Genomic DNA, 27,246 nt, shown 5'->3' with positions numbered 1-27,246 from the left:
GTAAAAAAAAAATCCAATTGATAGAGGAGATTAACACTAGTATGAGAATAGTTTGGAGGAAAATGAGTCTCCAGCTCTGTACAACTTTAAAGCAATAAGTCTTAAATAAAAATATTTTTACACTATTCCTTTCTCATCATGAAAAAGAAAATCATGATAAATTAGAGAAATGTCACAACTAGAACAATGTTGATGAAGCAATTGTTTTAACAATATTTTTACAGCAGATCCAAAGCCTACTAACTAGGACTAGAGTTGTTTTTCTCCTTTAACTGTCGCAATTTTATTTCATTCATCTGTTCAACAAATATTTATTGACAACCTACTATGTGCTCATTGGCTTCGGGCATTAGTGAAAACTCACTTTTGGATTGATAGTATCTTAAGAACATTATTAAGAAAAATTCTAATTAGTCTTTATTCTTTTAAAGGCAAGGGGGGCTTTTCACTAATAGATATCTATATTAAAATATGAGATGGGATAGTGTGATGAACATGGGCAAAAGCGCTGGAATAAGACTAATTTTGAATGCCAGCTGCACCATTAGCCACATAACCTGGGACAAACTGTCTCGCTCTGATCCTCAGTTTCCTCATCTATAAAATGGAGTTGGTAGGATATGTCTTAAGGGATAGCTGTAAGGATTAAATGAGATAATGTAATGTGAAGCTCTTAGCATAATTATGGGCTTATAAAGAATTTCATAAATATTAACTTTCATTATTATTTTACAGCTTACCCCCAAATTAATGACTGGGAAACAGGAAGTTGTTGGGAGACTGCCCTGTATGAACACATCTGAAGAGCAGACCTGAAATGCACCATCTATTACTTCCCCATCTATGGAATATTTTCCTCCTCCAAACACTAAAATAGGAATGTCCCAAAGGTGCTTGGAGAGGAGAGGCAGGGTCAAATCACACAAAGAACAAACCTGGCCTTTATAAAGTCATTAATGAATGCATCATACCTTCATCAATATCAGGAGGAAGGCCTCCAACAAACACCTTCCTAGAGTAACGTTCTACTCGTTCTCCGTTTTGACAGCGAGTGGGAGAACTTAAGCCAGATGACAAGGATTGATCGCCGTGACTGTCGTCCAGGAAGGCATCTTCAAAGGGAAAGAGAGAAGACCGACCTGAAACAAATGTGGAAGTTTCTACAGTTAAAATTATTTTCTTGGACAACAAATGCTTTTTTAGGAGCCAAAGCGTAGAGTGAATCATCCAAAAAAATGTATCCTGAACTGTGATTTTTACAATAGGACAAGCAACTGTAGATTGCAGAGCCTAGACAATACCATCATTTTTGTGTAAAGGTATGCATAGCACAGAAATACCTGGACTAATAGGAGAAAGCATCAAAAATTACAGCTGTTTTCACTGCTAAAAATCACCACCTTTTACTCATAGAGTCCCTATCACTGCTACTAAAAGTATTCAGCAGCTATTTTTCCTTTCCCCAGACATTTCTTAAAATAAATGGAAAAGTAATCTTTATTCACAGATTTTTATTTGCTCAAAGGTTCAGGCTGGCTGGCCCTAACCACGGAAGGAATATTAAACTGATGACAAAGGCTGATAGCCTCTCTGATAGCAGGGCTAAAGATGATCAAGTTTTCCCTGCCACTCTGAACTAATCCAATTTGGGAATAAACATTTGCAGTAATACCAGGTGAAACAAGTAAATGAAAAGACATAAATTAAGATGTGGGAGTATGTAGATGTGGTTACGACATTTTTACCCTACTAATCTAGGCAGTATTTTATATCCCTCAAAAAGTTATTTACATTGTTAATTTCTATAGCCAAATAGAGTTTATACAGCAAAGGCATCTACCCATTCCACAAGACTGTAAGAAAGATGCCAGCAGTTAGAGTCTGTTAATAAACGTAACATAATAATTCCATCCGGCATTACAAAATAAAATCTAAGTTTAAAAACAAATATATTTCCTGTTTGAGTCAGTGAGTTCCTGGTAAAACTTTCCATTAGGTTACACTCTAAAAATGAACTGTCTTGAACATCCTAACTTTTGAAAAAAGAAGAATTCCCCTCTAAAATAAATTCATATACTCTTCAAAAAAAGAACAGTGTCTTCCGCATTTAGTCTATCCTGTCTATCTTTCCCTGAAACCTAGTTTCTGCGTCACTATAGCCAACTCTCAAACAGAATATAAATAGCCTTATAAAAATACTGAACATTTATTTCTTTTACAAAAAAAATGGCTATTAATATAACTATTTATTTTATGAACAACCCAGGTGGTACAAGAAAGGCCCTATTTTGATGTTGGGAGTTAATAAATAAAAGGACCTAAGAATTTTTTGTTCAGCTCTTCCCAGATTAGCTACAAAGAAACAGAATAAAATTTGTCACCTCATGCCACCTAGCTTTCTTAGCCTGGGGGGAACAAACAATAGGCAGTAAATTCTCATCCCTTGATGTCTGTTTTGATCACTGGGGGTAAAAGAAATAGATTTGCAGCAACTATAGGCAAAATGACCTTTCCAAAGACACCCAGAGAAGTACTCACACAACTGTCAGGTTTGCTTTTCACGGAGTCCACACTCAGTGAGTTCTATGCTTGCTCTGTGACAGGCACACACCCAAATCAGCATTGCCCGCCGAAAACACCTATCCCCACCTCTTACCCTCAACACTAGCAACGTGAGATGCTCAGAAAACAAAGGCTGTTGGGGGCAGGGAGTGGGGAGACAACAAAATAATACTGGAAAATACTGCACACCTTATGCCCTTCCCAGACATTCGCAATCCACATTAGAATACAAAAGGCTGGGAAAAGTCATGCAGTAAAATAAATTGATCCAGCATTACCTGGATTTAAGATAAAGGAAATGTTAACATATATAACTCAGGGGAAAACACTTGAAGAAATATTTATCCATATTCTAGAATCACCAAACTAATATGAGTTATTTGAAAGTTCTTGACAAAGAAATCAAGTCTGGTAAGAGATAGGCAAGTGCATAAGTATAAAAAAGAGAAATAAGTACTAAGTGAAGACCGTACCAAGAGCTCAATTTACTGCCCTATGGGAGATGGGGCGGGCAGAGACCTTTAGAGTGATTTCATAGGAAGGCAACCTTGAGCAGAATCTTGTGGGGCTGGGAGTTTCTAAGATAAAGAACAAGAATCCACAGAGAAAGAACTTTCAAAACAGCTTAGACTTTTCCCTCCAAACCAGGTCCTCTAGCATTCCCTGCAATCTCAATAGAAATGACTATTATCCACACCCAATTCAATCCAAAAATCTAGGAGTCCTCCTTGACATCTCCCTTTCTTTCTTACTCCACATCTAATCTCTAACTCCTATCAATTCGAGCTATGAAGTAACTCTTCAATCCATTCACTTCTCCCATCTTCGGTCCTAACACCCTAGGGTCCCAATCGTCATCATCTCTGCCCTGAACTAATGGGTTCCAACAAGTCTATATGACAGCCTATTTAGTCTACTGGTTTCTATCTTGAACCCCACAATGCTTTCTCCACACAACAGCCCAAGTCATCATTTTCAAATATTAATCTGACCACATAGCCACACTCCTCACCTTCATTCTTAAAACCCCTCGATAACGTCCCACTGTTTCTGGATCAAGTACAAAAACATCACGGTAAACTCTAAGCCCTCTGCCATCTCCTACATCATAGTTGCTGCCTCTCTCCTTCTGTCTGGTTCACTAACCTCCTATCATTCAGACCTCCTCTGAATTTCCTAATTCCTCCTTGCCTTGGCACTAAGGACAAGGTGTTACCCCCTTCCCCCAAATAAATAGTCTCTTCCCAACTCCCCAGTTTTCTAGTTAATTCCCACTAATCCTTCAGGTCTCAGTTGAAAAGTCATTTCCTCAAGTGGAACTTTCCTGAACTTCTAGATCAGGTTAGGTTCCCGTTTCTATCCACTCATAGCACGTCTCCTAACACTTTTCCCAATTACCATTATACTATCATGTGGGTTTTAATTTGGTATCTCATTCCCCAGCCCCATTAAATTGTAAGCTCTATTAGGACAGGGACCAATTTAATCTTGTTCACCACTGTATCTTCATGTCCTAATGAGGGCACATAAAAGGTATTCAATAAATATTAAAAGTGAGGCAGCATCCAGAAAAGGATAACAGTACATGCAAAGACATGCGGCTGCAAGTATATGCTGGCACCCACGTGTGAGAATGGCAAGAGATGGAACCACATCCTAGGAAATTGAGGCCTTTTCTATTGCTTCTATTTGCTCAAACATATTCCATACTCTATACTACAAAAGCAATAAGAAATTTCCCCATTTCCCAAGTTTAATATTTCCTTCTAATACTAGTTTAAAAAAAAAAAAAAAACTTCACTCACTTCCTGGAGACTGATACTCCTATCTAATTCATCTTCCATCCTGTCAGAATGACTTTTCTGAGATGCCTATGACCATGTGATTCCCTCCACCCCACACCCTACAAAAGCTACCATGACCTTCACCAGCAATTTGTACCCAGGGAAAGAGGGGATGGGGTGAGAGTCTGAAGAAATCTGGGACCGTCCAAATGAGAAACAAGGAAATTTTGAACAAGAGCTGTGAAGAAGGAGAAGTAGTAGATATTCAAGACATTTCGGAACAAAGAGAACTGCCTTTGTGCATGGCCGACATAACCACAGCTTCCCAGAATATTTTGGCAAAGAAAAGAAAAGCAAGAGTTAAATGTAAAAATTGGGACTGTTTTAAAAATTGTTTATGGGTACTTAAGAAACTTGCCAAGGTTTTAAAACCAAACCTCTGATTATTAATATTTAGAGTACCATGGACTTTAGTGATAAAGTTGCCCTTGGAAATGAAACTGTGAACAATCCAAACATATATGACATTTCTCTGTGGATAAGAACGAAGACTATAGGTCTCAGAGTCCAATCCCCAGATCTACTTAATCTGAATGCATGGCGTTCAAATTTGAAAGTCTGCACTTTTAACAAAGTTCCCCAGTGATCCCTATGCTCAAGTTTAAAAGCAACTAAAATGGAGGTTAACTGTCTGTAGAGCAGGCATCCACTGAAAGTGATATTGTGTGAGGTGTATGGAGTGTTGGGAAACATCCAAGTTCAGTCAAGTTAAAGAAAGTATATCCTCAGAACAGAATGTAAAATCTATAATCTAGTCAACCGTACTGTAATATGACTGCCTAAGTGCTGATGGACAAAAAGTTAGTCTGTAGGAAGCATTTAAAAGACAGAATTGTAGACCAAAAGAAGTTAGGAGGGTTTTATCATACGGGTAAGACTACTCCTCTGTGGAGAGAATGGTTCGTTTGATGTTTCCATAGCCTGAAAACCATCTATTTCCCCATGCTCTAATTATAAGCTCCTGAAGGACTGTTCTATTAATTAATTTAGTACCTTGCTACTGGGAAGAGGTACCACTGTGACTCCTAAACTAGTAGACAAATCAGCCACTAAAATTGTCTTCTGTTACATTCATCTCTGTAAGTTAAAACATTGGTATTCTGGTTTGTCCAGGGTTCCTCATGAGGTTAGTATTCGTGCATTCATTTGGTTGGCATAAATCCATTCCCCCCAAGACAAACCATCCCTGGGAAGACTGGTAAAGTTTTAGTTCTCACATATGTGTTACTAGAAACTGAAACTAAGAGGCTACACCCAAATTGTGTCCCATGAGAGGCCCTACTTTACAAGCTAGCATCTCTCTGACACACTACTTTTCTTTAATAACAACATCACCCAAGACCAAAACGTTTTAAGTAAGCCATGTTACTTCCCCAAAATTATATTCTTATGTACCTAGCATATTAGTCTGCTTTAGAATCTGATACTTCCTTGTATAATATTCTTATTGAGTATTTCAAGAGAAGGAGAATACTTCCCAACAGCTGCCATTTGGCCATTTGGCTTTCCCTTCCACCAATGGTCTGGTTTATGATATTTATTTTCAATTAATAACCAGAATGTAATTGAACAAATAATCTCTGAATGTAGAGGTAACTTAAAACTATGTTGAATGCTCTGGAAGAGGTAGGAGCCTTATAGGAAAAGTACAAAATAAGAAACCCACAAAGCACTAGTTAAGCAGGAAGGCTTGTCCAAAACTCTTGCTTACTTAGGAGGCTCCCTTTCCTGCAGCTTATGATGGGGAAACAAAAGCCACTGGCCATGATGGGTTGCCAAAGCAGCCCAGGCCTCACCTCTAAGCTCCCACCAAAGCCTCTGTGGTCAATCCAGCAGCTCCAGCATACTTCTAGCCCAGTAATTCCATTCCAAGCCTGACCATTTTCATCTTAGTTTTTGTAAGTAGCTCAGAAATTAGTCACTTCAGGAGTTTTGCTTTTTTTTTTTTTTTTTAAATGGATTATGAGGCATGACTCCCCTAAGGAAAAAAAAAATTGCCTGACAGTCAGGTTCCAGCTTTACTCTGTAACCTTGGACAAAACATTTCACACATCTGAGTCTCATTTACGTAATGAGAGATTTGAACTAGACGAATGGTTTTCAAGTCTCTGGGAGCAGAATTCCTCTTATTACACAAAAATCTTTCATAAAACTTTAATATACAAATATTAAAGTGCATCTTACTTGGCATTATTATGTAGGTATCTCTTAGGCATCACAAACTTAATGTGTTTTTAAATGAACTCTTGACATCCACCTTGAACATATTCTCTCCCAGTCCCATTTCAATACGTGGCATCGCAATTCACCCAATTGCTCAAGCTAGAAGCTGAACATCATTTTTGAGTCTTCCTTATTTACTTCCCACATTCAATCCTTCAGTTTAATGCCATTAAAAAAGGTTCATTCTACCCTCTAGAAGATATTTTCCATTTGTTCATTTCTTTCCAATTCTATTGCCATCACTCTATTTTAAAACACCATCATCTCTTGCCTGGATTACTACTACCTTCTTTCTGAACTAGACAACCCACTTCTCTTCTCACTTCCCTTTAAACAGTAGGAGCCACAGTGTTCTTTTAAAAACATATATCTGATCATTTGACCCTGCTTTAAAACATTCATAGATTTCCTCTTGTACTTGGACCACACTCAAAATCCTTACCGGGAGCTAAAGCACAGCAAGATCATATTTCCTTCCTTCCTCCAGCTTCATCTTAATATACCCTCCTCTTTCTCCTATCAAGCTCAGTCATTCTGGTCTCTACTTCCTCAAATACACAAAGCCCTTTCAGGCCTCACCTACCCCCCCCACACTTTTTAAATAAAAGCTTTATGAAGATATAATTCACCTATCATACAATTCATCCATTTAACCCATTAGCAGCCACTCCCCATTTTCCTTGAACTCTCTCAGGCCTAGGCAAACACTAGTCTATTTTCTGTGTCAACAGAAAGGACATTTCATAAAAGTGGAATAATATAATACGCAATCTTTTGTAATTGCCTTCTTTCACTTAGTATAATGTTTTCAAAGTTTATCAATGTTGTCACATCTATCAGTATTTTGCCTCAAGCCCCTTAAAATAGCTGTCTTATAATGTCTGGAATTTCCTTTAAGACATTCTAAGGGGGGAAAAAGAGGGAACATATGAAACAAGATTGGCAAAAATGAAGCTAACTGATGGGTAGATAGTTCAATAAACTATTCTATTTTTGTGTATGTTTGAAAATTTCCACAATAAAAATTTTTCTTTAAAGATACTTGTCTTGCCATCCTTTGGGTTTCAGTTTAAATAATATCTTTTCAGAGAAAACCATCCCAGGTTAGAGGGAACCTCACATTTTTCTTGCCTACTACTTTTCACAATTATTGAGTATGGAAATGTTTCACTTATTGTCTCTCTCCTACTAGAATAAACACTCTATAGGGAGACAGAACACATCTAGAGTCTGGCACAGCATCTGATCTGATAGTAAGCACACAAACTCTTAATGAATGAAATCAGGGAGGACAGCCTAGAACTCCTCCATCATTGTTTAAGACACTCCCAGACCAACTTCCTGCAAAAAGGAAAAACTGTTATTTTATTCCCCTACCATTTTCTGTGCTCAAATTTCCATATTACTATAAGGAGTAACATTTCAGATATTATAACCATGAACAGTTGGAAATTTCTTCAGCTGTCCATGTTTCACCGAGGGACCAACCATTCCTTGAGAGAAGAAAGCTCATGTAACTGGGTTTGAATTAGCAGAATGGCATGTTTGTACCATGGTCTCACTGATATGGGTGATCTCCCCTCCCTTGGGAAGGCTTTTGGCACAAAGACCCAACTTCAATTTGGCACAGAAGTTTGTTTCATTGGATTTTTTGAACCTTTGTTATTAACTAAGCTTAATACCTCATATCATGTCAACAGACTTTTATGGATTAAATATACACAGAAGTATATTTTACAAGTGTAACTCCAATTCAACAGTAACTCCAATAGTAAAGTAACCGATCATTCTTTGTATTTGCTTATTTACATTGTTTAAAAAGATCTTTTATATTTTCCTTGCTGCTTTTTAAGCAATTCCGTTAAACATCAAGAGCACTGGCACAGCTAAATATGCCTACTTATGAATAGAAGTCTCCGAGAGACCTTAAGAGCTCATATGAAATGAAAAATAAAACATATATTTTAATCAGGTGTGAAATATGTAGGCGAAGTTCTTGTATGACACTACCTTTTAGACTAGTTTCTAACAGGGTCTGCAGTTATACAGGAAGGCACATATCAAAGCTTGTGAAAGTCAAAATACTCCAGAAAGAAAATGTTAAAATTATTTGGAGTCATTTCTATTCCATAAGGGAATACGGGAAGAGAAATTAACATTTCTCTAAAGGAACACATCTTTAAAATAAAAGTGGGTATAATAGGAAATATACTTGGATATTTAAAAACTTTATATACAATCACTCATTTTCAAGTTCTATTCTTACACATCTAATTCTGCTTCCCTACTATGGTTTCAACTACACTACTAAAAGTGCTTGGTTTGCCAAGGTCTACCCTTCAATACTTGTACCCCCAGCTAAGCCTTCAGCTGATGTCCAGGTTCTCTCCTGTTTTTGTCACTTGATCATGAAACCCTCTTTCGAAAGCCTGATATATCTCTGTCTAGGAGTCTTCCCTTTTGTTTCAAAAACTATTCATCAGGGCAACACAGACCATTTCATTGCAAATTTCTCCTCTCCAGCTGGCCCCCAATGCATATACTCAGGGACATACGCTCCAAGTATCTGGTCATGCCAATCTCACCTTGAAGTTTTCTTTTAAGTTGAATCATACACCTGGAGAGGCCTCCTTCCCACTCCTCTTCCATTATCCAAATAGTTCCTGAAATTCTACCTGTTCCAGGAAGCTTTGCCAGGTTTATCAGGAGAGGTGAAAGATTCCACTGGCCTAATACTTACTGACAGATCTCAAAACTGTCATGGGTAAGTTCCTTTGCTTTCTATTCCTAAAATATTTACCAACATGTATATGTAATGTATATGTAATGAGAATATGAGTTACAGGTAATTCTTAATAATAATGTAACATACATCAGCAAGTTCAGTTTTTTAATTTTTTATTTAAATTCCAGCCAAGTTGATGTTTCATGCTTTTTTGGGAAAGTCTAAGCTCTGTTTGGAGGAAAGAAGTCGAGCAATAATATAATCCCTGATTACACAAATAAATGAGCATGAGGAAATCTGCCAGCTCACCAAATTTATACTATGTAGCAGTGGCCCAGATCAGTATGCTTTAGGAAATGAGAGTAGGTATGAGGTATTCCTGCCCCATTTCACATGCTATGTCACCACATTTAAGGAAGATGACTTCTTTTTCAGCTTTGGGAATAGAAGACTAAATAAAATGGGAGAAAATTTTTCTATTTGTTCTTTTCTCATTACAAAAAGTCAGCCTTCCGTCTTTTAATGTTCTCGCTGTCTGTCTCTCTCTCTCCCTCTCTCTCTCTCTCACACACACACACCCTCTCATTATTATCTTCTTCATCTACAATTATCGAACTGCAGACTTACAGACAGCAGGGACCAAGTCATTCTAGGCCGTGTTTAGCTTAACACTTGATGCAAAGATGACCATGTTTGTGAAAACAATTAAGTCAAGCTTTACAAATAGATATGGGGAAGGTAACATCGAAACAGGAAGAGTAATTTTTTCAGGCACTCAGAAATTATAGGTGATCTTAATATTCTTGATGTCTGGTACTTAATATACTATGATTTGTAAAAATAAAATAATTTTAAAAAATATGATGCCAAACTCTGGTCTGCATAGATGTAGGATGTTACTTCAAAAACAATCCTCATCAATAAACATTTAATAAGTGCTAATTGTATGTAGGTCACAGTGTTAGGCACAAGATACAGCTGTCTTCAAAGAACTTATCTCCAGTTGAAGAATCAGAGCATACAGAAAAAACAAGAGAAAAGTAAGGCAGTAGAAGCAGAGGAAAACACTGCCTGCAAGGCCACTGGGCAAGGCTTCATGGGAGAGATAAAGCTTAAATTTGGCTTAAATGCATGAACTAAGGATAGGCCTTAGATAAGTAAATGAAAGGAAGGGAGGACAGTACATTCAACAGCCAGACTGTGGGAAAAGTACAGAGACTAGTAGGGGAAGGTGAGATGGGGAAAATGAAGATGATGAGGCTGGTAAAACAGGGAGAGCCAGATGATGGGGAGGAGGACAACATGGTCTAAGTGGTGTTTCAGAAAGAAAGAAACAATAGAAGTGAAAAACAATAGAAATGAAAAGGGAAGGATGAGGCCCAACACACTAGGGAAAAAATTTCAACAAGATGTGGTAACTAATCAGTGTGTAAGAAGGGGAGAGGCTAGTCCCTGCTATCTACCTTCCAGACGATGTCTATTTTCTGTGTAAAATTGTCCTTTCCTTACTCCTTCCCAAGAGTGATCAATTTTCTAGCAACATGAAAAATTATATGTATAGTACAAAATGGTTTCCAGTAATATTATTGTCTATACTTTCAATTTAAAAACAATAAGGTTAAAAATATTAAATGGCATTTATTTCCATAGCTAAAAAATAATAAACTACACAAATGTTTTTCTTCACCATGATTTGAAAACAAAACTGACTATATGATTCCACTATGAAAGACGTTTTGAGTAGTAACTCGAATACATATTAGGTTCTGCCAATTTTCATCCCCTCAACAAATATTTACTGTGGAATAAATAATAAAATACTATGAATTTGGGGCACCTGGGTGGCTCAGTTGGTTAAGTGTCCAACCCTTGGTTTTGGCTCAGGTCATGGTCACAGGATTGTCAGATCGAGCCCCACGTCAGGCTCTGCGCTCAGCACAGCGTCTGCTTATCCCTCTCTCCTTTCCCCTCTCCCCCTTCCCCCACTCTCTCTCAAATAAATATAAATAAAAATAGAATCTTAAAAAAAAAGAAATGAAAGTGAGTCCTTTCAAAGCAACTTACATTTGTGGAATGCTTTTAGTGTACATGAATAGGTTTTCCTCTCCCGTTTTTTACACTATAACTTCACTAACGCTCAAAGTTGGACAAGATTGGTTTTATTACCTCATAATTTACAGATGATGATACCAGACAGAAGTAATAAGGCAGTGATGACAACCTAGGTCTTTGACCCTAAGTCTCATACTCCGTTGAAACACTACATTAGGCTTAGCTTACTTACTTCATAAAGCTATTTGAATGAATTACAGATATGGAAATGCTTTAGAAAGGTAACAGCATTACACAAATAAAAGCAACATTATTTTGTTTGGGTGTGATCAGGAGAGGATGCAAGTTTTATGGGGCTTAGAGCCTATATAAGTTGGGGATCCACTTCAAGAAAAAGAACACAAAGATAAGGTTAAGAACTTGGAGGGGATCCCCTTGAAAGTGAGGGTCCCTGAAACTTAGGCTTCTTTATCTTCAAGGTAAATCTGCCTCTGGATATAACACAGAAGAATTCACCAGTCAACCTACTAAAACCAAGAATTGCCCTCTAAAACCTAACTTTTGCCTTCTAAGTAGTATGAAAAGAACACTGCAAATAAAGGACAAAAACATATGTATGCTTGGCCTTTATTCTCTCAAGATTATTCATAATAAACCATGTAACAAAAATTTCCAGGTAGAAATAGTCTTGGCTATGTCTACATTAGGATTAAAAGAACAAACTACCAACTAACAACAAAAAATAACTATAACGAAGTGATGAGAATTATTTTGCTAAAATAAGCTAGAACATCATACCATACAATAATTATTGTTTTACACACACACGGTATAAACACGCACACACTCATATTTACTCACAATTTGGCAAGCAAAAGATCTCATTAAAAAAAAATTTACCTCGTCTCCGCCCATAGCTCCTGGCTGCATGTAAACACAGAAGAAAACCATGGGTATCTGTATCAAAATGGTGAATTTAGAAGTAAAAAAATATTCATATAAACCTTTTCTAAGTATTTTCAGTATTAATTAATCTGGAGATACTGTTCAACCTGACGGCAGAGATATTATATTAAAAAAAAAAAACCTTTATGAAGCACAAGTTAAAACACACTCACAAAGAGAAATTCACCTGGATATGGCAGCCACTGGAAAAGATACAATGGGTGCTTAAGTTACACAGTTTTATAAGGATTTATACTGTGGTCCATTATCTATATCAGATATAGATAAATAGAGTTCTTCAAAAAATTTTTTTCTGATTTATAAATCTTCATTTGTGCTATAAATTACCATCAGACATCACTTTAAAGAAAATTCATTCATTCTAAGTTAAAAACTGTAGCATGTGGTGGTCATTCTAAATTTCCTCACACACACGCACACACACACACCTACACACACACACACACACACACACACACACACCCTTATAAATAGAGTCCCCTGAAAACCACATAGAAATTCTACACACAATTAACTCTGGTTTTACAGAATATGTTTGTGTGAAAATTTCAGTGAAGCTTCTCATGATCTCCCCATTTACTTTCCATGCAGTAGCACAGATAGGGAGAAAACAACATCTTTTCACCTGAGATGTGAATTGAAAAAGTAGAAAGGGATTAAGGTACTAGGTACATCCAGGTCAGGTTGAAAAAGAGAATGCTTTGAAGATTTTCTTCCCTTTCAAAACTCAAGGCCCACAGAACACATTATTACAACATTTAATAGAGCTAGACTGGTATCATACATAAATTGCTAGGAGATCCTGTCATCTAAAATAACTTTCAAAGTAGAAAGTTTTTCAAATTTGAAAACTCGAGGTCTATCAAATAAATGAGAACTTTAATTCATTTTTTAAGGCATGACATGTTATAATATTAGCTTAACACAAATCAAAACAAAAAACAAAGATAATTTGTGGTGACATATACAGTATAAGGTAGTAAGAAAACTATTTCTCTCCTAGAAAAAGAATTCAGACTTTTTCAGCTAGAAAGTTGAAATACCAGGTGGCCAATCTCATCTTCTGCCAGTTCCCTCTTTTCTTCAGACATCATACCCTCACCTACACACATTTGGCCTCTTCACTTTCCCATGACATAAATAGTAAAAAGGATTTTCCAGTTCAAGCCCTACTTTCTCCCTAACTCCTTCCACCACTATAACTCTCAACTTAAAAACACACAATCTTGGGGCACCTGGGTGGCTCAGTCAGTTAAGCATCTGCCTTCAGCTCAGGTCATGATCCCAGGGTAATAGGATCGAGCCCCACATTGGGCTCCCTGCTCAGCTGAGAGCCTGCGTCTCCCTCTCCCTCTGCCTGCCACTCTCCCTGCTGTGTTCTTTCTCTGTGTCAAATAAATAAAATCTTTAAAAAATTTAAAAATTAAAAAACACAATCTCTTCTGAATTTACATAGCAGTACCGCTTACATCAGTTACAAAAGGAACATATTACCAAAAAAAAAAAAATTAAGGAACTTTAATACTTTTCATTATGTAGAACATGGAATTCATCTCCCCACAGAATGTATAATAAATGGTAGTTAGTTTCCTAGTTTGGCCCCCAAAAAGCCTACTTCATTTATAATAACATGGGTGAGTTAATACTAATAGACAACACTTAAAAAGAGATTAAGTATGGGGGCATTTGGGTGGCTCAGTCAGCAGAGCATTCAATTCTTGATTTCAGCTCACGTCATAATCTTGGGGTTGTGGGGTCGAGCCCCATGTTGGGCTCTACTCTCAGCACTGGGTTTGCTTGAATTCTCTCCCTCTGCCCCTACCCCTGCTTGAGCTTTCTCCCCTCTCTGTCTCTCGTGCGCTCTCTCTCTCAAATAAATAAATAAAATCCTTTAAAAAAGAGAGAGATTAAGTATGTTTTGATATCATACCATTATTTCTTTGTCCCTTCCCCCATTCCCATGCCCAATGATGTCATACTGCCCAACACCCCCCACTGCAAACCTTTATTTAGAGAGGAAATAAAACATTCTGTATTTCAAAATTACTCATTTCTCTCCCAAACAACAAATTCCCATTCTTTCATTATATCTGATTTCTGGCCAGATGCTCAATGAAAAAGAATCTGATTACAATACTAAGGTACAAATGACTCATCAGACCTTAACACCCCTAAAAGATAAATGAGAATGCTGTTCACTCGAGTCTTCAACTGCCAAATTTTCAGGTAATAGAGAACATGAAGTGAATAGATCCAGTCCTGGGGTGAGGTGGAGCATCCTGAGTTGGGGAGTGGGTAAGACTTGCAAAAGACATACTTGGGAGTTTTAGTCAAAGCTTCCTTAAATAATTCATGATTTTTATGGATTTTTTTTTCTTTTTCCATTTCTAATCACAAACAGTAAACTGGCTCACATTGGCCTGGTGACGGATATGGGGGCAAGACAACATATGGGATAGGTAGCCAATTTAAAGTGGTGATGTGAGATGCTTCAGTGTGCTTTCATCATTCATTGTGGAATTTAATTATGTGCTACCCTGGTTCTAATTTCAGTATTTTATCTATGATCCCTATGGTGGTTATTATTATAGCAGCTACCACTTAATGAGTACTTGCTATGTACCAGAATAGTTCAAATGCTTTACATGTATTAATGCCATTTAATACAACTGATAACTTTATGACATAAGAATTCTTATTAGCCTCTTCTTATAGATGAAGAAAATGGGACACAGAATTAAGTAACTTGCCTAAAATCTTACAGCAAGGAAGTGGAGGACTTGGAATATGAATCTAAGCACTCCAGCTCCAGAGTTCACACTTGCAACCACCTCACAGTACTATTAAATTCCTAGAGGGCAAGGTCAATATCTTGTATTGCTTTTAATATCCTCTCATGCACTTGGTAGAATGCTCTGTACCAAGCTGGTATTCAACAAATACAGGTTTGTTAGCTGAGTGTGTAATCTAGGGAAGGAGTAACACATGCCTTGATGGCCTTTGGAATATATGCCACCTCTGTTGGTGATTAAAAATTTGCTCATATGAAGGCCACTTGCAAATAGACTAATTAGAGTCAACCTCTTCCCTAAGGGAAAGATAATGAAATGAACATCACGGAGAGAAATTTGGGAGCACAAAAATAGTGCTTTCCCTTGAGAACAAATATGACTTTTAAACAAGAATATCAGACACATAAACTTACATGGATTGACACAAAACGATCCCACATAAAAAAAGGGGGAGTAAATATGACTAATACCATCTGCATAATACGTCTTATGCTAGTACAGTTTTATACCAGATGTAAGACGGTATGATATACTTTCAAAGTCTTAAATAGTTTCTCCAATAACTTTGTTATTTGTCAACCATCATCATCATTACAGATAAAATTCTTTTTACCATTTCATATGTATTACTTTTAGAACTCATAAAAAGTTACATTTAATTTTTAGAAGTCATGGTAATGGTTACCCTTGGCTAGGGGTATTAACCAGAAGGCAGACTAAGCGGGAGTTCTGGGGTGTTGCTAATGTTTTGGTCTTGATCTAGGTACTGGTTATATGGGTGTGTTCAACTTGTAATAATACATTAACTTATATATTTATAATTTGTGCATTATTTGGTACGTATGTTATAGTTCAATAAAAAACAAAACACAAACATTTTAGATTGTTTCACTAAGATAAAAGGTTATAAGACTAATGTAGAAAATCCATAATGCTAACATTTTTATAGTCTTTAAATCTTAAATCTGCATAATTTAAAATTGAAAACATTAAAGATTTTTCATCCATCACAATAAATATGAAAAGGTACATGTATTTTACAATGGGATATGCCAGAGTTATTCTAAAAATAAGCTTATGTGATCAGTGACTAGTACGTTGTGAATGATACTTTCATGTAAATGTTATGGTTTATTAGGCATATGAGGCAACAAAATAAAATGGATCATCTGTTACTCTTTATGACTTGGCCTGCACTGAGTCTTAAATGGCTGCATTCATCCATATGATTCCCCAAGAGCGTGTTATGATCTGATTTTAAAATCTAAACTAATTCTTCAGCCACATGGATTCACCCAAATATGCTGAAGTTTCTCTAAGCAGAGTAACAACATAAACAGATTCCACCACAGAGGCTCAAAAATGAGAGAGAGAGAGAGAGAGAGAGGGAGAGAGAGAGAGGAGAGAGAGGGAAAGGGAAGCAGGACAGAGAAAGATCTCTATTCTATTGTGTATCAAAGTAGCATGCACCATTTCAGGAACTTAAGCAGAGTCCCTGGGATCCTGTACTGATGTAAAACAAATGAACAAGATATAAAGACCTTAGTACAACATTTTACTAACTAGCCTGGAAATATCTGTCAAGACGGTTAGAAGTCAACTCTAGGAACAAATTGTTAATTACTTTCCTTGTAATAAAATCAGTTTCTTAAAAACCCCTTGTAAACTTGGGGCACCTGGCTGGCACAGTCAATTAAGTGTCTGACTCTTGATTTCAGCTCAGGTCATGATCTTAGGGTTGTAGGATCAAGTCCCACATTGGGCTCCACACGGGATGTGGAGCCTGCTTAAGATTATCTCTCCCTCTGCCCTTCCCCTCACCTCTCTCTCTCTTAAAAAAACAAAAAACAAAAAAACCCTTGTAAACTTATGTTTTGAATATCATTTCAGTATACAAAATTAAATTCTATTGAAACATCTAATGGTCCCTTTCAGCTTCCATCTAAGTCATACAAAAAATAAAAAAATCCCACCCAAGGGGCGCCTGAGTGACTCAGTCAGTTAAGCGTCTGACTCTTGGTTTCAGCTCAGGTCAGATCTCAGGGTCGTGAGATCAAGCCCTGAGTTGGGCTCTGCACTCAGCACAGAGTCCACTTGAGATGCTCTCTCTCTCTCCCTCCACCCCTCCCTCTGCTTGTGCTCTCTCTCTCTGAAAGAAAGGGAAGGAGGGAGGGATCTTTTAAAAAATTCCACCTAAGATGGGGTAAGATCTTAAAATTTGTACAAAAATACCCCCTTCTTTCCCTAATTAGATAATTCCCAAAGAGCAGGAGTGATGGAGTTTGTCCCATAAATGCTCCTCCTCTTTGTCTTTATAATGGCAGGGAAGACACTTTTAGCCCAATGAGTCCCAAATCTAGCAAATTATAATTGAAAAGTGATCAATTTTTCCACAAACAATATGAACTTAGGTAAAAATTATGCTTGAAAGGACGGGATACATTTTCCACTGTTATATTCACATAAAGTATTTGGATGTTTTAAAATCTCTTCTTCCTACCCTTCTCACTTTGACTCATCCATTTTTCTCAGAAAAATCTTTCTATTCAATTTGCAAGCCTAAAAAGTAACACAAACAGCTATCATAATATACATTTTCAGATGGGTAAACTGAGGGCCAGAAAGGATGACTGGCTCCAGGTTGTTCAGCTACACAGAACTGGGACTGAATCCAGGTCCACACTGGTTCTAAGGCATTTATTCTTTCTTTAAGTTGAGGTATTATTTACATTCAATAAAACTCATCCCCTGTAAATGTACAGTTTGACCAATTTTGGTAATCATATATAGTCATGTCACCACTGTGTTACATCATACAGAACAATTGATCTTCCTACTTAATCTGCTTTTTTAAGAAAAGATTTATTTATTTTATTTTAGAGGGAGAGAGAATCTCAAGCAGACTCTACACTGAGCACAGAGCCAACGTGGGGCTCCATCTCACAAACTCAAGATCACGTCCTGAGCCAGAACCAAGAGTCAGTCACTTAATCAACCCTGCCACCCAGGTGCCCCTTAATCTGCTTTCTGTACTATAGTTTTGTTTGCCCCTTCCACAACTTCATATTAATAGAATCAATGTGTTTGACTTCCTTTAATGTTTTTGAGATTTATCCATGTTGTTACATATGTGCATGTTTTGTTTCTCATTACTAATATTCCATAGTATGGAAATACCACAATTTATCTACTCATCAGTTGTTATAGGCTAAAATGTGTGCCCCCAAAACACATAGGCTGAAGCATCCCCAGTGTGATTTAGTTGAAGACAGGGTCTTTAAAGAGGTAATTAAGGTTAAATGAAGTCATAAGGGTAGAGCTCTAATCCAATACAACTGGTGTCCTTATAAGAAAAGGAGATACCAAGAATGCTCAGAACACAGAAAAGGCCATGGAAGGTCACAGCAAGAAGACAGCCATCCGCCAGTCAAGGAGAGAGCCCTCAAGAGAAGCCAACCCTGCCAGCACCTTAATCTTGGACTTCCAGCCTCCAGACTGTGAGAAAATAAATTTCTGTTGTTTAAACCATCCAGCCTATGCTATTTTGTTACGACAGCCCTAGTAAAGAAATACATCAGTCCATGGACATTTGAAAAGCCCTTACTCTTAACTTAGCAAGACTGAAGAGCCAGTATTTCAAACCTATAAAGTCCGTGAAAGTACTTAAAAATTCCCTTTAGAATTTCTACAACTTCATCATCCTTTAAGTGTTTGCTTTTAGCAGCATAATCCAAGTTTAATAAAAAGGAACTTTTCACTCCAATTTTTTTTGTTTTATTTCATTTTTACTACCATAGCACTAATGTTTTCTATTAATCACTACACTGCTATTTTATGAATTAAAATCAGTATTTTTAATAGACATTTTTGTGGATTGGTCAGAAAAATCTAATTGTCATTAATAACATATGAAATTGTATCCTGCATCCTAAACAACTGAACTTTTGCAATATTCTGCTTCACTGCTTACAAAATCTTATAGGAAACCTATAGATTTTAATCAATCTCACAAACAAAACAGGAATTCCTTCTTTAACCAACACAAAGGTGTTCTACCTGGTTCAGCTAGAATACCTTAAAATCAAGAGTTAAGATAAAAGACTAAGGAGACTCACACTTCAGCCTCTTCCAGTCATTTTTTTTTTTAAAGCAGAACTCTCTCTCCTTCAAAAGCTGAACCCCAACAGATGTGAAATAACTGTTCCCCAAAGCATTACAAGGACCCAGAGCCCAACCTGTCATGTATCCTTCCCCCACAGTGGCTTTTAAAGTACCTCCTTGGATGCTGGGGTTCCAGAGAACATGATTAGAAAACTAAAGAGCTATACTCTATGGTAGGACCATTCTTACGAGGTAGAAAGTTCTTTCTAACATGTGCCTCTCTACTATCCTTAACCACAGACCCCAGCCTAATCCCACTTTTATTTGAAGGTCATTGCTTAATCTCTTTTTGGTTTTCTCTTTTCTATAAAGAAAATATAGTTAGCTACTCTTCATAAGAAATGGTTTTCCTTAACCCATATCATCCTGAACATTCTCCTTTGGATAAACCTAATTTTCCAGTAAGACAACACTTGTCTTTCCCAAGCTTCTCATGGGAACATCCAAGGCCCTTCACCATCTGACCCCTAACCACCTTTCAGATCCTCATACCTATTATTCTACACATCAAACCCATATATTCCAGTCGCACCAATTCAACCCACTCTTCCCATACTATCAATATAATATAAACACTTATCTGGTCAGCATAAGAATCTGGATATCCATGTCTTAACATCTATTCTTCTCTGACCCTAAGAAACCCTTAACCCCATTAGTCCACTTCCACGCACTATTATTTTTCCCATCTCATTCAAAATATAAGTTCAAGGCTTCTCTATATCATCTTGCTGTATCCACACATACTCAGTATTAAGTTAGTTTCCAAAGTACATTTACCATATAGGTTACTTAAAGAATCTCAATATGTGATATGTTATCAAAGTAATCACTTTAGAACTTCTAAGCCCATTTCCTAAATTCCTCATGAAAGCAGAAAAAAAATCAATCAAAATCTGTATGTCTAACAAGATCTCTCTGGAAGTAAACCTAAAGAATCTCTGCATTATACTGCTCTCCCTACTTGTAGAGGGTGGGCATCCACAGCTACTCACATCAGGTGATGTCTATGCACCTTCACATCTGTAGCCTAATAGCATTCCACTGAGAGTAACTACCACCTTACTTTCAGTAGAATGTTATTAAATCATGGAATAACTGTCCCCCCCACCAAAAAAGGGAAGAAATCAAGAAAAGTCCTGAGAATTCTCATCACATGCCAGAGTATTTTGTATTTTACACAGATCAACCTGTCCAGATCAGGTCAGGCCTACTATAGAAGTATGCACCCAAATATCTGGCATATGTTCTCAAGAAACCATCTTCTCTGAACCACTATGTCAAAATCTGATGAGGTCTCTTCAAACTTTATATAACAACTCAATTTCTAGACTGTTCAGGACAAACAATACTTGCTAATCCTACATTTTTGAACTCCAAAATAATGTAGGGAATTATACAGAGAGAAGAAAGTATGAATAAATGGGTGCTAGTGTGCTCAGGAGTCTAAAAAGAACCAAAGGCCCAGCCCCTTGGTCACCATTCCTTTGTCCTCCCTGTCAACAAGGCTCTTATCATGTGAGAAGGAGGGTTCCTTCATGGAAGAAAATTATGGAAAAGAAATGACTTGAGAATTTGGGAAGAGCTCCAGCAACATGGAATGCTGCTCATTAGCCTCACCCTTGCCCTGACCGCCCCAAAACAGCTTCCTTTTCTGACCTGGACTTGGGAAAACCTCAGGGAATGATAAAGGCAGAGCATGCTTCGAGAGGGAAGGAAGAATAGAAGGGAATGCATAGCATAGTCCTTATGCTACTTGATTCCTTCATGCTCAGATAAAGACAGACGTTGGCAAGGAGGAGTGGCACTGGATCTCCCAAGAGGTAATTTCTAATTGTTCTTTTCCATCCACCCCTTGCCCACCACTCACAGCCAAGTTTCAAATAAATTAAATTACAGTTCAAATAAATTAAATTACAGTCTCTGGTACAGTGTCACAGGAATTTTCTATTTTTATTCCCATTTTGACCATACAGCTGGGATTAAGAATTACTGTTAACTCTTAAATTCCATATGAGTGAAATCATATGGTATCTTTCTCTGACTTGTTTTGCTTATAGCATTATACCCTCTAGTTCTATCCATGTCACTGCAAATGGTAAGATTTCACTCTTTTTGATGGCTGAGTAATATTCCATTGTGTATATAAATCTATGTATGTATGTATATACATACATACATATATATCACACATCTTCTTTATCCATTCATTTGTTGATGGATATCTGGGCTCTCTCCAAATTTTGGCTATTGTGGACATTGCTGCTATAAACATCAGGGTGCATGTGCCCCTTCAAATATCACTATGTTTGTATCCTTTAGATAAATACCCAGTAGTAAAACAGATGAACATAGGGGAAGGGAAAAATAAAATAAGATGAAAATTGAGAGGGAGGAAAACCGTAAGAGACTCTTAACTCTAGGAAACAAACAGAGGGCTGCTGGAGGGGAGGTGAGTGGGGGAATGGGATAACTGGGTGATGGGCATTAAGGAGGGTACTTGATGTAATGAGCACTGGGTGTTTTATGCAACTGATGAATCACTAAATTCTACCTCTGAAACTAATTTAAAAAGAAAAAGAATTACTGCTAACTCAAAAAGGGAAAAAGGGGGACGAGGAGGAAAAGAGGGAAGAAGCAGAGCCTAGCATTTGTTAGGTGTGTATTTCTTGCCAGGTCTGGTAACAGAAGCATTGCACACTTGTCCTTACTGTTTGTAAAGAAGGGGTTAATAACTCCATTTAAAATAAAAAAACACAGGTAACTTGTCTAAGGTCACAGAGAAAATAAGTGATAGATCTAGGATTTACTTTCAGATCTGTTCGGCCACCCAAAACTTCATTATTACCACTTATTTTAGGGGGGAAAACCCCTTTAGTTAGATAACAAAGGTATAAGTATGCAGAGGATAACAGAAAAGGCAGAGTTTCACCTACTTAACTTTACCTAGGGATCACCTGTATACCAAGTTTTTGTTCAAGTCTCAGACTCCCTGTCTGCACATACTAAAGGCCTGAGTGGAAGGGTGGTTAAAATTCCTGCCACTGACAAGGGAGACTATGTTCTAGAAAGTAAAACTGGTCACTTTTGGAAATGCACTAATTCTCCACAATCAATAAAGTATTATTTAACTAATGTTACAAAAGAAGCTAAATGAAACGTAAGTATCTTTTTGGGAAAATCCAAGAGTAGAAGTCACACTAGATTAAGGGGCTGGCTGGCAGAATAATCTTTATGTATAAGCCATAGATGACTATTCGTTGGCTGTAGGACACCAGCAAGTTCCTTTACCTTTTTCAGAAAATGAAGATACTGCTATGTTTTAAATAAGGCTGCAATAAATGAAATGAATGGCCATGATTCTCAACTTTTCTATCAAAGTGCCCCCAAAGCAGAGGGAAACAGATCACAGAGCATTCTTAAAACTTATTAAAATCTTAGGATCCTCGGGGCGCCTGGGTAGCGCAGTCGTTAGGTGTCTGCCTTTGGCTCAGGGCGTGATCCTGGCGTTCTGGGATCGAGCCCCGCATCAGGCTCCCTGCTCTGCTGGCAGCCTGCTTCTTCCTCTCCCACTCCCCCTGCTTGTGTTCCCTCTCTCGCTGGCTGTCTATCTCTGTCAAATAAATAAATAAATAAAAATCTTAAAAAAAAAATCTTAGGATCCTCTTTGAAATAGTCAGCTTTCTCTTAAAAACTGCATAGCAATTTCATATATTACTCTATCACATAACCCATGTTTTGTTTGGATAAGAGAAGAATCTTGGGTAAAACTGGTGTTCAGGAAAGTGGATTTTGACCATGTCCTGTCAACCCATTATATGCATTACAAAAGCACAGAGGTCTAAGAAAGCACTTCATAAACTGTTCATTGCTAGATCCATATATATCATTACCATTTTCCAAAAGAAGAGTTAAAACAAATCTTTATAAAGGAACTAAGGTAGCCTGGATATTCTCTCAGGCTGTTACACTGTGCTTTTCACAGTTTCTCTGAGCTATTTTTCCATGTCTTTTGGTCTCCAATATTGAGTACCTACTGAATAGGTTTGGCACTGCACTTGAAGCCAGTGAAGACCTGTGAATAAAAGCTAGTCTCAGCTCTCTTGAAACATACATATTAAAGACCAACATTAAATAGTTAATTATAAGTGTGGTGAGTGCCATAAATGGGAAGTCCAGGTTCTACAGCCTACACAAGAGGAGAAAGCAAACAGGGAGGGGAGGGAAAAGTAGGTAACTTTTCAGTTTCCTGTATCTTTTATTATTGGATTGGAAGCACCTAATTACTAGCACTTTGGACATAGTCACACACGTAAGGAACTTCTTCCAAAATCCAATTAATAAGTCAAGAATATTTCAGACTACACTTATTTACAATGTTCAATGTCCGACTATGTAGACCAGGTTTATTGCTCTATTTTTCAGGAAAAGAGGCTTTATTAAGCATTCAGAGCATAAACAAGGTGACAAGGAACATTATTAGCAAAACAATTTTCCCTAAGACAATGAATTTGTGTGTTTGTGCTAAACTAGTATAAAAATAATACAACCATTCTTAACAATTAAGTATTTAAAGGAAAGGTTATCATCCTCAACCTGGAGGCAAAAGGTTCTACTCCTGCCTCCCTTGTCACCCTACCCAATTCACACAGTCTCTGGAACCTCAGCTTCCACATCTGTAAATGAGAAGGTCAAAACAGAACAAAACAGCAATGCCCTTGGGTTCCCTACCACATTCACATACAGCATACACTTAATATAGTTTGAAACTTGAGTACTTAAAAGTTATAGAACATCACATATCTCTATAATTACTGTTTTTCATTTTTAAATTAGCCATCTTTTACAATATATTCATACCACAGCTGTATACTAATTTTACTCCTAAATCTGTTCATATGGAAGCAACAGCAGATCTTGTCTCTAAATGTTCAAAATACTCAGAGATGACGTCTTTAATATGAGAATCTCAAAATAATTCCTTCACTATCTCATTACTCTGCTAAAAAATTATTTACTTATATCCACTCATGGTGAGCAGAAACACAATGCACTCTTCAAATTTTGGAAAATTCCATTTGGAATTCTAGCAAACCTGGCTCTCTTCCCGTTTTGGCATAAAAGCATCATGTGTTCAGCTCCCTCTCTGCCACTTCCTCTCAGCTGAGCCTTTCCCCAAGGAGCTCACTCCCAGCACAGAAAGAAAGGGTGGAGGAAGAGGAAGCCCTGCAACCACACAGGAGTCTCTGCCCAACTTGAAAGTTCAGAAAAAAACCCTTTCATGTTTCCTCTTTTGATTCAACAAATGCTCTAGCAGCCCACAGTTCAAACAGAAATATAAGCAAAATCTTCCAAAATATTTTCAAGAGGAAAAAAGTGGAAGACAGCATAAACTAAAGCTCCAAGTTTCCTAGTGCATCGGCTATGTATAAGTTGTTTAACAATCACTGACCTCAGTTTCTCAAGCAGGTGAATGTCTTTGTGGCTTTTTTAAGATATTAAAAGTTTAAGTCTTCACCTCTTGTAACTTAGAATAGACTCTAGTTACAAACCGAAAGATATCAGAAAATAAATGCCAAGAAAACTTTTAATTTAAATAAAATTGAAACACTGTTACATTACAAAACTGTTGTCTAAAAAAAAAATCATTCTCTGGCATATCTTCTCTGAATGAGACTATGCCCCTTACTTTCCAAATGTAGCAGTAGTGATACCTTATTTGTACATGTACCTAATCTTCTCTAAATCTCACAAAACAATGAGCTAGAGTATCCTAACTGTCCTCTTACAGGTTCTTAAACAAGGAGAGACTTAGGAGATTCAGAGACTTGTTCAGCTAGTTGCCATCCTGATCACATGACTCCTCCAAGATCTAAGCCCTTACATCTGTCATCTGAAGAAAGGGAGACAATATTACTTCAAAATATCCTTGAAGCTGTCATATTTTTACCACTCTATATCAGTTTACATTTTCTAGAATTTTATATTAACGGAATCATCTAGTACATACTCTGTCCAGCTTTTCAACTCAGCATAATTGAGTCATTCGTGTTGTTACATGTATCAATAGTTTACTTCCTTTTACTGCTGAAAGTATTCCATTGTATCAATGTACCACAATTTGTTTACCCATTCTCCAGTTGAGAAACATTTGGATTATTTGTAATTTTGGCAATCATGAATAATGCTGCTTTGAACATGTGCATAAAATCTTTACATGGAGATACATTTTCATTTTTACTCTAAAGTACAGTCCTAGGAGTAGAACTAACTGCTGCATCATATGGTAGATGTATGTTTAACTTTGTGTGTGTGTATGTTTAACTTTTTAAGAAACTGCCAAAATGTTGTCCAAAATGACTATACCATTTTACATTACAAACATTACAGTATGGCACCTCTAAAGGTGCTAAACTTCACTAGAGATGGAGCAACTCTAAGGCCCCAAAGGTGCATGTCCCAAAGTCAGGGGATAGAGGCAGAAGGCATTTCATACAGAAAAAAAGATTCATTAAAAAAGAAGTGGCATTGTTCCCTGGTACAGTCATTGTAGTTTATGAGCAACTTGTAGGTGTGCTGCGTTAAACCACCTCAGGAAAACATCTATTTAAAAACAACCAATATAATATAGACTCGTGTTTGGGAAGTCACATGCAAGGAAAAAAAAAATCTTTAAAAGGCAGCAATAAAGCTGATGCAAGCAATCACAACAGCAGCTCACCAGAGCATTATTTCCTAGTCAGACACTATGCTAAGCTTCATAAGATTTATATACGCCTACTTCAGTGGTCACTATCTCCATTTTTCCAGGGAAGAAACCAGAGGCAGAGGAGTTAAGAATGTGGCACTAAGGTCATATGGCTCGTAAGGCACGGAAGGAGAACAGCCTGGCTCTAGACAATGCTTTTCATGGCTTTGCTAATTTACTGCTTCATCCTCAGGTTTTACACGCCTTCCAGCCTGCTTGGAGGATGCCTTCTTGAAGCTGAATGATCCTACCCCTTCAGCAACACTTCCAATTTCATACTCATCAGCAACTTTCTGATATTCAACTGGTTTTCCAAGCCTAATCTCTACGTGGAAAAAGAAGAGCTGACTGGTCAAGAAACATAAAGTGGATACACCTGGCAGTGATTATCTCTTAGAGTAAATTATCAGACCAGGCATTCTGGCTTTGAACATTAATTTGACCATAAATTTGGTTCACTTGACTAATCATGGAGGTAACTAATATTCTTTTCAGAGGATCATCATAACAGGGGAAAAATCATCAAAGTCAGGTATCAATGCTACACAAGCCCACAACTGCTAAGCTCAACTCTATACCTAAGAGTTTAACAAAACGAAACCAAAACCAAAAGCTACTGCTGGTGTTAGAAAAAATCTGGCTGATAGAACTACTACATATATAGCTGGATGCATTCTCAGTACCCTTCTTCCTCCTCCAGCAGGAAAAATAAAAATACATTATGCAAATTTCTAGTGTTTTTGCTGTAAATGTGAAGAGACGAAAGGACAGAATTTTTACAAAGTTAAGAAAAAATATATTATCAGTTTAAATGGAAGGGACTTACTGCTTCAAAACTAATTTTATTTTGGAAATACCAGACAAGTGGCAGGTCTTACTGATGGATCAGAATTTCCTCCCCCAATCTTCCCTTCCATACTCTATAATGCTTGAGGACCTAATAATTTGGGGGAAAGCTAAAATTTAGATATGTCTCTTGGTTTCCTCCCCGAAGGCTGGCTTGCTAATTCTTACTAGATTCATAGTCTTGAACAGGAAAAATCAGTAGATTCTTTGGTTTCACACAAATCTTGCTAGTTCTTCCATACCCTACATGTCTATAGAGTTACTATTTTCTAAAGTTAGTATCCTATCCTCCACTCCCACTTTCTGTCTTGTAGATGACTTCAGTGG

General features: G+C 37.2%; 1 protein-coding gene across 5 annotated transcripts in view; it reads right to left on the bottom strand.

Moving 5' to 3' along the window:
• CPEB3 (cytoplasmic polyadenylation element binding protein 3) overlaps window positions 1-27,246 on the bottom strand; it is a 178,538-nt gene that overhangs the window by 70,101 nt on the left and 81,191 nt on the right. For all 5 annotated transcript variants that reach the window (XM_026481651.4, XM_044378035.3, XM_044378033.3 and 2 more), the window contains one exon: window positions 972-1,139. In XM_026481651.4, the coding sequence (XP_026337436.1) occupies window positions 972-1,139 (168 nt within the window). The remainder of the gene's footprint in view (window positions 1-971; window positions 1,140-27,246) is intronic.

The sequence above is a fragment of the Ursus arctos genome, unplaced genomic scaffold (genome assembly GCF_023065955.2).
Source record: "Ursus arctos isolate Adak ecotype North America unplaced genomic scaffold, UrsArc2.0 scaffold_7, whole genome shotgun sequence".
Lineage (NCBI taxonomy): Eukaryota > Metazoa > Chordata > Mammalia > Carnivora > Ursidae > Ursus > Ursus arctos.
Note: the sequence above shows the minus strand (reverse complement) of the source record. Positions and strands in the feature narration are given on the sequence as shown.